Genomic DNA, 15246 nt, shown 5'->3' with positions numbered 1-15246 from the left:
ATCTAGTCTTTCCAGATTACTGAAATGTTCCATCACAAGTAATGTCTCCCTCGTGAACAAGAGAAAATCTGCAGATGCTGGAAATCTGAGCAACACACACAAAATGCTGGAGGAACTCAGCAGGCCAGGCAGCATCTATGGGGAAGAGTACAGTCGACATTTCGGGCTGAAACGTCAACTGTACTCTTTTACATAGATGCTGCCTGGCCTGCTGAGTTCCTCCAGCATTTTGTGTGTCTCCCTCGTGAATGTCCTCTGTATCGTCTCCTGTGCAATCATACCCTTCCTATAGGGTGGCAACCAAAATTGCCTAGGCCTAACCAATGTTGAACCAAGAATCATGTCCTAGAACATCTAACAAAGGCAAGCATCCCATACACCTTCACTGCCCTATCTACCTCAATACTCTGGATCACACTTCTATTCATAGTACGTATCCTATTTTTATTTGAACTCACAAAATGCATCATCTCACACTTAAGAATGAGATTAAATCTACCACTATCTAACTCACCTCTCTATCAGCAACATCATGTCACCTGTAAACCTACCTCCTAACATTCCTGGGTAGTTAATACTTAGGACAAATAACTAAGAGTCCCAGTACTGATCTCTGTGGTACACCGTTGGTCACGGATTTACCATCACAAAAGCAACCCTCCACCATCTCACTCTGCCTCTTACTACAAGCAAATTTTTGGACTAAATTTGCCTTCAATCTATATGCTTTACCCTTTTAGACCAGTTCTTCCATGAGGGACCTTATAGGACTAAGTATCCAGGCGAACACTTGAATTCCTAAGCATAGAAGGCTATGCATCAAGTACTGGTAAATGTTATTAAATTAGGTGGTGTTTGATGGTCAACATGGATGGCTTGGGCCAAAGTGGCCATTTCTATGCTGTATGACCCTATGACTATGTTAACCACATCAAGCCCACTACCTTCAACTGCATAATTAGTTACCATTTGAAAAAATCATTGAAATTAGCTTGAGGAAATCCCTTACAATCAAATCAATGTTAACTGTCCCTGATTACCACCTTTCCAATTGTAGATTAACTATCCCTCAGAATTCATCTCCAGTATCTCTCAGTGGGCTCTGATGATTGCCTGTTGCCTGACTGTCTTCCTGACTGCTGGTACCTCATCTGTGGCCAGTAAGGATTCAAAATTCTCCATCAAGGCCACAGCTTATCTTCTCCCTTTCCAATCATAAGAGACACTCTCTGAGGATTTACCCATCATATTCCCGCTAGGACATCTAATATCTCCTTCTTTTTGATCTTAATGTACCCTAAAATTAAACTCACTGTCCCGACTGAAAACTGCAATGACAGTATCTTCCTCCTTAGCGAAAAGAGTTGAAAAATATTTATTTAAGAGATTGTCCATGTCCGCCGACTCCAGGCACAGACTGCACCCGGGACCCTTTTGGAACAGATTGGTGCTGAACTCTCACAGTACCACTTTTCAAAGTCGCCCCACATCTAGACTTACCAACAAGCAGCTGCTCTCAGTCTCCAGTTTGCCACATTCTGTCTAATGACATTTAAATCTGTCAGCTAAATCACCCATCCAAATAATCCATATCTCTTTCTATAACTACTTTGAAACTTACTGTTTTTCATAGACATGAAAACAGAAGTATCTTCCATCCCTTTATAGAGTCATAGAAAAGTAGAGTGCCGAAACAGGCCCTTCGGCCCATCTAGTCCATGCCGAAATCCTGCTCCTTATCCTGTTCCTCCCACTTCCACCTTGCCATTTTCCACTCCTCTCCTCTAAATGCAATTGACAAGTATATGCACAAGCATACCACTGGGCGAAGAGGTCCGAATCCAGCGAAGCTGTCATATGGGACTACAGAGGAGATCACCTGAACAGAAAGTAAGAGTCTGAGTGTTAATCTGCTGGAACGCAAACCTTGCTTTTTACACTACAGTGAGGACACTGGTCAATTATTTTGCCATGCAGGTCACGAATTCCACATTATAATTATATTGACCTGAATCAATAACTCTATCTCCTCAGATGCTACTTGATCTGCTGGGCAATTATAGCATTTTTTGTTTTTACGTATGATTTAAAGTAATTGCATAATGTTCTTTTCCAACCGATATAAATAGCTTCCCCTTGTATGGGTGAGGTGCTGGAAGCTGGAGATGGCTAATGTTAGGTATTTATCTATGAAGGGCTGCCAGGACAAGCCAGGGAACACCAGGCCACTGAGCTCAGAGGTAGGAAAGCTACCGGAGGGGATTCTGAGAGATAGGATCGATCTGCATTTAGAAAGACTGATTAGGAATAGTCAGTATGACTTTATGCAAAGGACATCATGTTTCATGAATTTACTTGAATTTTTTCTAAAGAGGTAACCAAAAGGATTGGCAGGGACAGGGCGAAGACATTCTCTACATGAACTTTAGCAAGCCCCCATGGTAGACTGGTCCAGTAGGTGAGATTGCATAGGACTGAAGATGAATTTGCCAATTGGATACAAACTGGCTTAGTGGAAGGAGTCAGATGGTGGTGGTAGAGGACTGCCAAAAGTTTGGAACCTCCTTTGCTCATTGAATTTGAAATCTTTCAACCTGGGAATTGTTCAAGTCAAATCTGACTGCAGCTTTCTAGAAGTTTGGTTATAATCTCAAAATTAACAGAACTGAATGAATTGTTTCTATTGCAGCTTTGTAACAGTCCAAAGATCCCCACCATTCCCTCAAACATCCTGCATTTTTCAGAGTTACACAATTATATTGTATATTCAGGTCCCTTTGTCCCTGTTCAACCATTTGGTCCATATTGTCTTTTCTTATTCTTTTTGTCAAAATGTATCTGTTTGCACTTCTGTGCATTAAATTTCACCTGCTGCTTGTTGAAGCATTCTATCAGCCTACCAGGGCTTTTGTAGCCTGTTAATATCCTTGTGACAGACATCCAAGTTTTTGTTATCTGTATTCACAAAATCAAGTTTTCCTAGAACTGACCCATAGGGAACTGTCCACCTCCAGTTAAAACCCTCTCTTGTTACTTTCTGCCTTTAAGCTAATTTCCTGTCTTTCTTGGAAGTCCTTTGGGATCAGGAATTTCTGCTTCCACTCAAATTCTGTGTGTTCCAGAGTGGGTAATATGACCAATGTGAGATTGGGACAGGTGAGTGGATTGTTTGAGAAGAGATCTGCTCTTTCCTGCTGTTCTTAAGTGGCTTCCACATTCTCCTGATAAACAGCCTGAAGTTGCCCCTTGTCTTCCAAATGCTCCAGCCGTCATGGTCCAGAGATTCCCGAGAAGATAGGATTGTTATACTTTTCTGAGGAATTCCTGGGAACATTTTGAAGCATTTTCACCCTGAGCTCCTCAGAAGTGTGCTATTGTGATAGTTTAGTATGGAGTGCCTGCTTCCAAAGTCTGGTGTCAGACACACAGATGATGTGGTCCACCAATCTGAATGTAGTTTGGGTCTCTGTGCTGGAGATGTCAGCCTAACATTGGTTTGCTTCTCTTTCCAATAGATTTGCATTCAGTCTTTAAGTCTATGATGCAGCTACATTTAATGCATAGCAACCCTTTAATGCCCCAAAACTCAACTTAGCTAAACAATCTTTACCTTGGGATTTTATTGAACACCTTCCGCATATCAATATAAATAACATCCATGTACCCTTAATCCGCCTCCTTTGTTAACTCATGAAAGCACCTGGGTTAGTCAAATGTAATTTCTCTTTAACAAATGCACGATGACTCTTCTCTTATCAACTCAAACTTCTTCAAGTGTCTACTATTGTTTCTCCTTATAATTGCTTCTAAAAGATTTCCCAGATCTGTAATTAAACCTATTGTTTCCTGGAGTGACTCTTCATCCCTTTTTTTGAACAAAGGTAATTTCTAATCTCCTGGCAACTTTCCTTTATCTAAAGAGATTACTGGAACTCTTTAATTAACTTCCACTCCCACTGCAAACCCCACCATTGAGGACATCTTCCAAAGGCAATGCCTCAAGAAGGTGGCATCCATCATTAAGGACCCTCGCCATCTGGGACATGCCCAATTATCATTACTACCATCGGGGAGGAGCTACAGGAACCTAAAGACCCTCTCTCAACATTTTAGGATCAGCTCCTTCCCCTCTGCCATCAGATAGCTGAGTGGCCCATGAAACCATGAATACCACCTCACTAGTAACCTTTTGCACTATTTATTTATTTTAACTTATAGTAATGTGTTATACCCGCACTGTGCTGCTGCCACAAAACGACAAATTTCATAACAGTGACGATAAACCTGACTCCAAGTCTTTACACTGGACTAGGTGACCTGCTGGTTTCAAACAAAGCCATCCTTTCTCATACCTTATCTGACAAATGTTCACCCCAGCATTAACTCTGCCATCTCTTGTTCTAGCATAGCTTTACCGGACTGCTCTTCCTTGATGCGGACGAGTCCCCACACAGCACCGCAGCACAGCCTCTGGCTCCGTGCTTACGTCACCACACTGACTGACTTGTGAGGTGGATGGGAAGTCGCAGGATGCTCACTACAGGACCCTTTACCCAAACACCAGTGTGAGATACTCAAAAGATAAACAAGTACAAGCTGTCTAGTTTGCACCCAGGTCACTCAATGGGGTGAATTGGAGAAACATGCTGTGCTTCTTATGAGAAGATATAATTATAATTTACAAACATTCTTATAAGTAAACTGCCATCAATAACTAGAGTATATTGATTAGGTCAACACCAAATGGGAAATGGACTAACTTTCAGCCCCAAATAAACCACTTACTTTGGACGTTCCCAGGAAGTCCTTGAGTTTCAGTTCGTCCACCTCATGTTTGCTAGGTCTGAACACGATCCCCTCAGGCACATCAATTGGCTCAAAGGCATTTTGGCTCTGAAAGAAACAAACAACGGCAATCAACGTCAGCACCGATGGTGACAGCTCGTTCCATATATCCAGCACCCTCAGTGTGAAAAGTTTGCCCCTCAGGTGTCCTCTCATTTTAAATCTATACCCTCCAGTTCAGACTCCTTCACCATTTGAAAAACACTGTGATCATCTATGCCCCACATGATATTTATAAACTAATATAAGGTCACTCCTTCACCTCTTTTTCTCCAGGGATAACACAACCAGCCCATCCAATCTCTCCTTATACCTGCAGCCCTCCAGTCCCAGCAGTGCAGTGTGAATCTACAGCCTGTCCAGCTTAATCATGTCCATCCTACAGCATAGCGGCCAGAACAGCATGCAAAGCTGCAACTATAGTGTCACCAGCGATTTGTACGGTTGTATTAATTGTACGGCTGAACTTAATGCCCTGACTAATGAAAACAATTGTGCCAAATGCCTTTTTCCGCAGCCTGTGTTGGCACTCTCACAGAACTATGTCCCTATACCCTTAGATCTGGATGTTTCTTGACAACACTTCCCAGAGCTTGGTCATTTACTGTGCAAGTCCTGCCCTGGTTTAAGTTCTCAAAAAGCATCACTAATATCTCCCCACTGTTCCCTTGCCCACTTTCCCAGCTGACTTAGATTCCATTGTAATCTAATACAACCCTCTACATCGTCCAATAGCCCAACAATTTTGATGTCATCTGTTATCTACATTCTTACCCAAATGTTTAATATATGAGAACAAAACAGGAGATATCGCTGATTCCTTTGGCACACCACGAATCACAGGCTGAAAAAAGCAGCACTCCACTGCCTCCTACCACCAAAATAGTTTTGTATCCAATTGGATTCGTTTGTTCTCAACAAATGGACCCAGCCTACCATGCATTATCTTATCATAAGCTTTGCTAAAGTCCATGAAGGAAATGTCTGCCACTATGGCTTTGTAAGTATTCTGGGTCACCTCTTTAAAAAGCTCAATTAATTTCATGGTATGCTTTTTCCCCACACACAAAGCCACACTGTTGATGCCTAATCGATTGTTGATACACTATCCTGCTTAATTGAGGCAGAACAGCTTCTAACTAGCATCAGTCATGTGCACGCATGGCCGTTAGACATTATACTGTGCTTACAGCAATCGGCTTTTAAACAGAGTCAGTTGTTTGTATTAGTGTTAAAAAAAAACAGTGATTTTGTCACCGATAATAGGCGAGAAATAAGCAGTAAGACAATTAGGAACTGTTTAGCTCACCAGTTTCAAGCACTGAGACTTGGAGATTCCTGAAACAGCTGGGAGTGAAAATGAAATTATTCCACTACTTCATCAACTTAATCATCTTGAATGTTACAATGAAAATGAAGATTTGGAGGATTCAATTGTCTAAAGTATTGTATAAAGACAGTCCATTATCTGCACTGATTTTGTTTATTACAGTCAATCTACAGAATACAACAGGTGAATTCTGCTGTCAATATCTATTAGGACCTAATACACAATTCTATTGAACAGTAGAGGTATTGGTAATGTTCTAATTTGTTCTGTATTTCATTTAAACAAATAGATTGTTACTCAGTTAAATGACTGATTGTTTTTTTATATACCTTTTAACCTTTTCCATGAAACTTTGAATAGTTTCATGGCAGCTGTTTCATTGGGCCAAAATGTACTCATCCCAATGTGCCCAGAATCCCACTGTAATAATAAAAAATAAATAATAAATATTCTGAACATGGGTTGTGATGTCATTGGAAGTGAGTCCATAGGTTGTGGAATGATTTCAGTGTTGGGGTGAGTGAAGTTATCCACTCTGGTTTAACAAGCTAATGTTTGTTCCTAATCCTTTTGATGTGGGACCTAAAACTCCTGTACCACCTTCCTGATGGCAGAAGCAGGAAGAGAGCATGGCGATAGGGAGGGGGTCGTTAACAGACCACCGGTACACTCAACCCTCACTAGATGTCCACTAGGATCCGGGTATAAAAGCTACAGTTCACATTGTTCAGCTGTTTTGAGATTACCAAGCAGTTCATTTTATGCGCTCAGGTGAACATAGTAAGTATAGGTCAGGTTTTGTTTTTGAGTTTGTAACTAGGAGGTAAACCAATGGATGTCACTTCTTTGAACCTTTGATAAAGTACCACGAAAAAACAAATAAACTCTCAGGCTTCAAGCCAGGTATTGATTATAACCGAGGTTTTGATGACAAACTCTGCCATTTCGTCAGGGATGATGTCTGGGCATGTCTAGTCTGGTGGTATTTATACCCCCATAGTCCATCCCTCCTGATGGGTTAGTCCTCAGCCAATCAGGTTTTCACTCTCCCACCTTGTCTACAATCAAATTCCAATTCTTACTTAGAGCAAGAGCCTCGTCTTTGTTAAAGTTCTTTTCCTCAAGTTTTGCTCTAAGAACTGGAATTTGATTCTAAACAAGGGGGAGGGCAGAAATCTGACTGGATGAGGACTAACCAATCAGGAGGGACGGAATGTCGAGATATAATTACCACCAGACTAGACTTACCCAGGCATCATCCCGGATGAAATGGTAGGGTCTGTCATCAAAACGTCATTTATGATCGATACCCGTACTCAGCTGGAAGCTCATGAAGAATTTATTCATCGTTTATGCTGGGAAAGCACTAGATCCTTTTTTCACTTACCACAGAAGAAAATATGAAAGAAAATTATGTGGGTAATTTACCAACATGGATTGAAGATTATTTACTGGGCAGAATACTGTATAAGAACAACAAAAGCTATTTTCAGGAGATGAATTTGTGACCAGTCAGCTATTGCAAATATTGGCGCTGGGCTTCCAACTGCTTTCTATCACAGAAGGGTGGATTCCAAAGGACAAATACAACAAAGGGAATCTCTGATGGGATGACGTGAGGGTTGCCATGGGGATACACCATTGAAGGAATATGCCGAGGGAGTTGAGAGAGTGAACAAAAACATAGAAACTTAAAAGCTGGAAGAGGACTGTGGGAGAAAGAGATATACAAACAAAGGAATATAAAAGCTGTGAAATGCAGATCTGAGTAATGTCTCCAGAGGAGTGAGAAACGCTGAGTTACTATCACTGATGGACAGTCTACAGAAGAATAGCCAGTTCTGAAGGCAGTTTGAGGAAGTGTGTCACAAGGACTCAACAATTTGATATTGAGTCTGAAAGACTGCAACATGCCCACGTGGAAGATGAGGTGCTGCTCCTCATGGGAGGTTGGGGGGCAGTTAAAGTAAGTGCCAGGCAACAGTGCAAGGGCCAAGAAGCCCTTAAGGACCAAATACAGGTGGTACACGTGGCAGTCACCCAAGCTACATTTGCTTTCTCCAGTTTAAAGGAGGCCACATTGTGAACTAGCATTATTCCATGGGAATATAGACTGGTTAAGTGAAAGGACAAAGACTGGGCCTGGGCATTGTTGAAATGGAATCAGTGAATGTTAATGTGCAGTGTTATTAGAAAGGCAAACAGTATGTTAGCCTTTGCTGTGAAAGATGGGTGAGATGGACACAGAGCTTATAGAGTTGAGACAAAAGGTTATCAACTTTATGGACCCTGTACAGATTACAGAAGCAAATCAGGGTGGTTAAATCTCCAGGGCCTGACGAGGTGTTCCTTTGGACTCTATGAGAAGCAAGGGCAGAAATTACCGGGGTCCAAGCAAGATATTTAAATCATCCTTGGCAACAGGAGAGGTACCAGAGGATTGGAGCGTAGCCAGTATTGTTCCACCGTTTAAAAATACTCCAAACATAAACCAGGAAATTAAAGGCCAGTGAGTCGGATATCAATTGTGGGAGTTGTTGGAAGGTATTTTGAGGGACCAGATATATAAGTATTTGGACTGATTAAGGATAGTCAGCATGGCCTTGTGTGTGTGAGGTCGTGTCTTACCAATCCTAAAGAGTTTTTTGAGGCAGTTACCAGGAAAGTGGATGAGGGCAAGGTAGTAGATAGTGTCTACATGGACCTTAGTAAGGCATTTGACAAGGTCCTGCAAGGGAGGCTGGTCAAGAAGGTTCAGTCACTCTGCATTCAGGATGAGGTAGTAAATTGGATTAGACATTGGCTTTGTGGGAGAAGCCAGAGAGTGGTAGTAGAGGGTACCTCTCTGACTGGAGGCCTTGTGTCTAGTGGTGTGACACAGGGATTGGTGCTGGGTCCATTGTTTGTCATCTATATCAATGATCTGGATGATAATGTGTTTAACTGGATCAGCAAAGTTGTGGATAACATCAAGATGGGAGATGTGGTGGGCAGTGAGGAAGGCTATCATGGTTTGCAGTGGGATCTGGACCAGCTGGAAAAATGGGCTGACAAATGGCAGATGGAATTTAATGCAGACAAGTGTGAGGTGTTTCATTTTGGTAGGACCAACCAGGGTAGGTCTTACACAGTGAATGGTAGGGTACCGAGGAGTGTGGTAGAACAAAGGGATCTGGGAATACAGGTCCATAATTCATTGAAAATGCGTTACAGATACATAAGGTCGTAAAGAAAGCTTTTGGCACATTGACCTTCAAAATCAATGTATTAAGTACAGGAGATGGGATGTTACATTGAAGTTGTATAAAATGTTGGTGAGGCCTAATTTGGAGTATTGTGTGGAGTTTTGGTCATTTACCTATGAACAAGATGTAAACAAGGTTGAAAGAGTACAGAGAAAATTTGCCAGGATGTTGCCAAGTCTGGAGTACCTGAGTTATAAGGAAAGATTGAATAGGTTGGGGTCCTAATAAGGGGTCTCAGCCTGAAACATCAGCTGTACTCTTTTCCATAGATGCTGCCTGGCCTGCTGAGGTCCTCCAGCATTTTGTGAGTGTCGCTTGGATTTCCAGCTTCTGCAGATATTCTCTTGTTTGTGATAGGCAAAGGCTGTATTCTTTAGGATGCAGAAGACTGAGAGGAGATTTGGTAGAGGTATATAAAATTATGAAGGTATAGATAGGGTAAATGCAAGCAGGCGTCTTCCACTGAGGTTGGGTGGATCATGGGGTAAGAGTGAAAGGTGAAACATTCAAGGGGAACGTAACAGGAAACTTCGACGGTCAGACAGTCATGAGAGTGTGGAATGAGCTGCCAGCACAAGTGGTGCATGCAAACTTTACTTCAAAGTTTAAGAGAAGTTTGGATAGGTACATGGTTTGTAGAGATATGGAGGGCTGTGGTCCCAGTGCAGGTCGATGGGAGTAAGCAGTTTAAATGTTTTTGGCATGGACTAGATGGGCCAAAGGGTCTGTTTCTGTGCTGTACTTCTCTGTGAATCTAGTGAGTCAATAAAATAGACTGGTGTTGAAGGACAAGAGCTTGTTAGAATGGTGGTTCATACATAAAGGGCTGCTGCTTCTACTGTATGTCTTACTTTCTCATGTTAGTTTTAAAGCTAAATTCAGTCCCTACAAAAGGTCCCAACATGAAATATCCACTCCATTTCTCTTTCCACGGGTGATGCCTGACCTGCTGAGTGATGAGCGTTTTCTGTTTTTATTCCAGATTTCCAGCATCAACAGATTTTAGATTTTCACTTTATAAAATCGATTTCCAGTTCCGTGATTGCTCTCATTACACCGCTGTGTGACAAACAAATCACCCAATATAGGAACTGTGGTACTGTCCGAGGATCTGGGGAAGGGGCCAGCAGCTGTGGATGATGCTCTGGACTGTGAATAACTGGACTATGGTCGTGAGCGTGGACCAGGAGCATTTCAGTGGCAGTGCCACGGTAAAGGCTGGAACTCTGACAAACACCATCAGTTGGAGGTGGGTGGCCAGATTCTTCCTGACTTCACAGGAGCAAACCTTCAGCCATAAACGCTGGAAGCACTCAACAGATTAGGCAGCATCGTGGAAAGTGAAACAGAGTTAATGTGCCAGGTTGCTGCCTGACCTGCTCAGTACTTTGAGCACTTTCTGCTTTTAGATTTCAGATTCCCAGCCTTCATCCACTGCCACACAATCCAAAGGACAACGGACAGCACTGGACACAGCAGAGGGGACGGAGCCAACCTTGCTGCGGAACTGAAGACTGAGGCTCTCAGAACAGGCTTGACCTCTATCCAGGATGCGTCATTATGGTTACAACGCTGGCATCCACCCAACAATATAGAAATGAAAAACGCGGTGAATAAAAATACCACTAATTACAGACTGCTGTCAAGGCAATTTGCAGTGGCCTGTTTACATAACAATCTCTGGAATGCAGGAGGAAACCAAAGCACCTGAGGGAAACCCACACAGTCATAGGAGGAGTGAGCAAACATCGCGGGAGGTCAAGACTGAACCCAAGATACTGGAGGTGCTTGGGAGCAGCACTAACTACCGTGACCCCTTTCAAATGACCTTGCTTTCATAGCCTGCTCATCGGTGCCCAGTTTTGGATTCCACGGGATCCAAACCTCATGATGACCGAGGAGCAACTATGGATTCAAAGTACATTTATTATCGAAGCATGCATGGGGTATACGGCCCTGAGATTCGTCCTCCCACAGATATCTAAGAATCAAGAGAAATCCATGGAAACCATTCAAAGAAAAACACCAATTCCCCCCCACCCCAACGTGCCAATGAACCAAAGAACCGAATTCTAGTCATCAAGGCGGAATTTTGCTGCCTGTGTTAAAACTGAAGTAATTGGGCTTCACGGCAAAAGCAGCCCAGTAGCTGGTGTCATATATCGTACAAAAGAATATGGTTATGATTGGGAGGCCAATATCGCAGTCATAGCAGCTTCAACAGTTACCCTTGAGAACGTGAGCTGCCTCTGTGAGTCTAAATCCTTTCTTAAAAGCAGCTCATACTCTGAAGGGAAACTGTGGATAAGCAGTAAGCGCTGGCCACATCCTAGAAGCCTGGAACCCAAATGTTTGTGTTGTTTTAGGAATCATAAAAAGCAAAGGCTGCAGATTTTGAAGCAGATGCACACACAGGCTGTGCTTACCTCTGGGACCCTGAGTGGGAGTTCAGATAAGAACAACAAAGTATAACTCAAATCTCTGGCTTGAACTGGGAAGGTAAATTATATAAAAAGTAAAGCGGGTATTTCCATTAAGGCAACAAGTTAACTAGCATTTACAGAGGAGAAACACAATTTCTTAAGGAGAAAAAGCTGAAAATTATTGTTTGCAATTCCAACAATATGCAAAACTTCAGGATATTCATGAGTTTGTGGGGATCTCGTGCATCAGAAATTCACCCGTTGGCCAAGAGCAGGATTTCAACCGTACAAGTGAGCTCCAGGAGTCAGCGAAAGCGGAAGGGGAGCAGGACTGTGAGGTTCAGGAAGCGGCCATCCTGCAACTTCGGAGTTCAAAACAGCAGGCCTGTGACCATCTGAAAGGGCACTGGTGGGGTGGTGACACTTTGAAACACAGCAATCCTTTGAAGACACAGACCCCACGGGGGACTGCAGCAAGAGATGAATGCAGAATTCACAGAGATCCCATTGGTTGGGAGACAGATGGCTGTTTCTCTAGCCACCAACATGGGTCTTCCGTGGGGAATCATCTCCCAGGTGTCAGAGTTTAAAACAGAGACAAGGGAATGCAGGTGCTGGAATCTGGAACACTGAGCAATCTGCTCGAAGAATTAGCAGGTTGAACAGCATCTGGGGGAAGGAAAAGAATTGTTGTCACTTCAGGTCAAACCCCTTCATCAGGACATTCGGTACAAAGGAGCCGAAAGTCAGAACCAATGAATATTGAAAAGAGTTGTGAAAATACTAACTGTTTTCAGATAACAGGGAGGAAGTGGAAAGATATGATCTTGCATGTAGTAATCACTGGATCATTCTTACTACTGCATAAAGGACTGGGCTGGGCATTCAACGTTTTGGGGTAGCAGGTGGTCAGAAAAAGTGAAAAGGAGATGCAACAGCAATACTGACTAGGGAAGACAGCTGGAGATCAAGTGGAGAATCCTCTAGGAGTTATGACAGAAGAGTGAGTAGCAAGGATTGGCCACAAGCATGCTTTGCTTTCTAATACAATCAGAAAAGATTAGATATTAACTTCAGCTCCACATTCCTGTCTATCCATATTCTTTAAATCACTTTGCTGTCAACCTTCCAAACTGCTGGATGGGAAACATTCGCTTCCTGCAGTCGCTACGGTGGGGGTGATGATTGCAGGTGGCACTTCCACTGCTCTTCAGCACACCGTACGACTGCTGACTCGCTGTTTCAGGGAGTGGCAGAAATACCACGATGAACAAATGTGATGCCGGTGAAGTCTAACAGTACCCGCGCTAATGGCAAACTGGTATAAACCACTATTGCTTATGGCAAGAAGGGGCAGTCACAAGCTGAGCCACTTCAGCCATCCACCGAGCTGCCTGTAAACATCCTACATAACCACCTACTGATTTCCTCACTGACCGTCCCAAGTCAGTACAGACTCCTCCACACTCACCATAAGCACACGTGCACCACAAGGCTGCATGCTTAGCACCCTGCTCTACTCGCTCTATACCCTATGATTGTGTGGCTAAGTACAACTCCAATGCCATATTTAACTTTGCTGATAACACCACTGGTTGAATGGAGCCACAACAACCTCTCACTCAATGTCAGCAAGACTGAAGGGCTGATTATTGATTATAGGAGGTGGAAGCTGGAGGTCCTCATTAGGGAAGAGAGATGGAGAGGGTCAGTAACTTTAAGTTGCTTGGTTATCATTTCAGGGCATCTGTTCAGGAAGCAGCACGTATGTGTCATTGCAAAGAAGGCATGGCAGCACCTCTACTTTCTTAAAAGTTTTTAATAGATTCAGCACATCACCAAAAACTGACAAACTTCTATAGGTGCACAGTAGAGAGTATTCTAAAAGGCTGTATTGTGGCCTGGTATGGAAGCAACAATGCCCAGCAACATAAAAGTCATCAGGAGGTGATGGATACAGCCCAGACCATCACAGGCAAAACCCTTCCCATCATTGAGCACATTTACAAGGAGCATTGTCACAAGAAAGCAGCAAAGACCCCCACTATCGAGGCCATGCTCCCCTCTCAATACTACCATCGGACAGGGGCTACAGGAGCCTTGGGTCCCACATCACCAGGTTCAAGAACAGTTATTAACATAGAAACATAGAAAACCTACAGCACAATACAGGCCGTTTGGCCGATAAAGTTGTGCCAAACATGTCCCTACCTCAGAAATTACTAGGCTTACCTATAGCCCTCTATTTTACTAAGCTCCATGTACCTATCCAAAAGTCTCTTAAAAGACCCTATTGTATCCGCCTCCACCACTGTTGCTGGCAGCCCATTCCACGCACTCACCACTCTCTAAGTAAAAAACTTACCCCTGACATCTCCTCTGTTCCTACTCCCCAGCACTTTAAACCTGTGTCCTCTTGTGGCAACTATTTCAGCCCTGGAGAAAAAGCCTCTGACTATCCACACGATCAATGCCTCTCATCATCTTATACACCTCTATCAGGTCACCTCTCATCCTTCATCGCTCCAAGGAGAAAAGGCCGAGTTCACTCAACCTATTCTCATAAGGCATGCTCCCCAATCCAGGCAATATCCTTGTAAATCTCCTCTGCACCTTTTCTATGGTTTCTACATCCTTCCCGTAGTGAGGCAACCAGAACTGAGCATAGTACTCCGTGGGGTCTGAGCAGGGTCCTATATAGCTGCAACATTACCTCTCGGCTCCTAAATTCAATTCCACGATTGAGGAAGACCAATACACCATATGCCTTTTTAACCACAGAGTCAACCTGCGCAGCTGTTTTGAGCGTCCTATGGACTCGGACTCCAAGATCCCTCTGATCCTCCACACTGCCAAGAGTCTTACCATTAATACTATATTCTGCCATCATATTTGACCTACCAAAATGAACCACTTCACACTTAACTGGGTTGAACTCCATCTGCCACTTCTCAGCCCAGTCAATTATCCTACAACTAACAAGCTCTTGAATCAGTGTGGATAACTTCACTCACCATTACTCTGAACTGATTCTACAACCTATAGATTCACTTTCAAGCACTCTTTACAAATCATGTTCTCAGTATTATTTTCATTTGCACTGTTTGTCCTCTTTTCCATATTGGTCGTTTATCAGTCTTTGTCTATGTCTGGTTTTATTTGTTCCTGTAAGTGTCTGCAAGAAAATGAATTGCAAGGGAATACACGGTAATGTATATAGTACATATTTTGATATTAAATTTGCTTTGAACTTTTGTCTGCTCCACCACAAGAAGCAACTCTCCATCATTTGAGTGCAGTCACCTAACAAGCACTGAATTGATGTAGTCAGCAGGCAAAGACACAGGTTTTTTATGGGTTAGATATACAGGGTTCATCCAGCTGTTTTCCTTGTTCATGGCCT

General features: G+C 43.0%; 1 protein-coding gene across 4 annotated transcripts in view; it reads right to left on the bottom strand.

Annotated features, from left to right (window-relative positions):
- The window catches only part of LOC132407649 (neutrophil cytosol factor 2-like), a 76152-nt gene that overhangs the window by 26737 nt on the left and 34169 nt on the right, over positions 1–15246 (bottom strand). For all 4 annotated transcript variants that reach the window (XM_059994446.1, XM_059994447.1, XM_059994445.1 and 1 more), the window contains exons 5-6: positions 4786–4893; positions 1820–1879 (exon numbers count right to left, since the gene is read on the bottom strand). In XM_059994446.1, coding sequence (XP_059850429.1) covers positions 1820–1879; positions 4786–4893 — 168 coding nt within the window. The remainder of the gene's footprint in view (positions 1–1819; positions 1880–4785; positions 4894–15246) is intronic.

This window comes from Hypanus sabinus, chromosome 18, assembly GCF_030144855.1.
Source record: "Hypanus sabinus isolate sHypSab1 chromosome 18, sHypSab1.hap1, whole genome shotgun sequence".
In the NCBI taxonomy this organism is placed as follows: domain Eukaryota; kingdom Metazoa; phylum Chordata; class Chondrichthyes; order Myliobatiformes; family Dasyatidae; genus Hypanus; species Hypanus sabinus.
The sequence above is the reverse complement of the archived record's forward strand: the minus strand, read 5'-3'. Positions and strand labels throughout refer to the sequence as shown.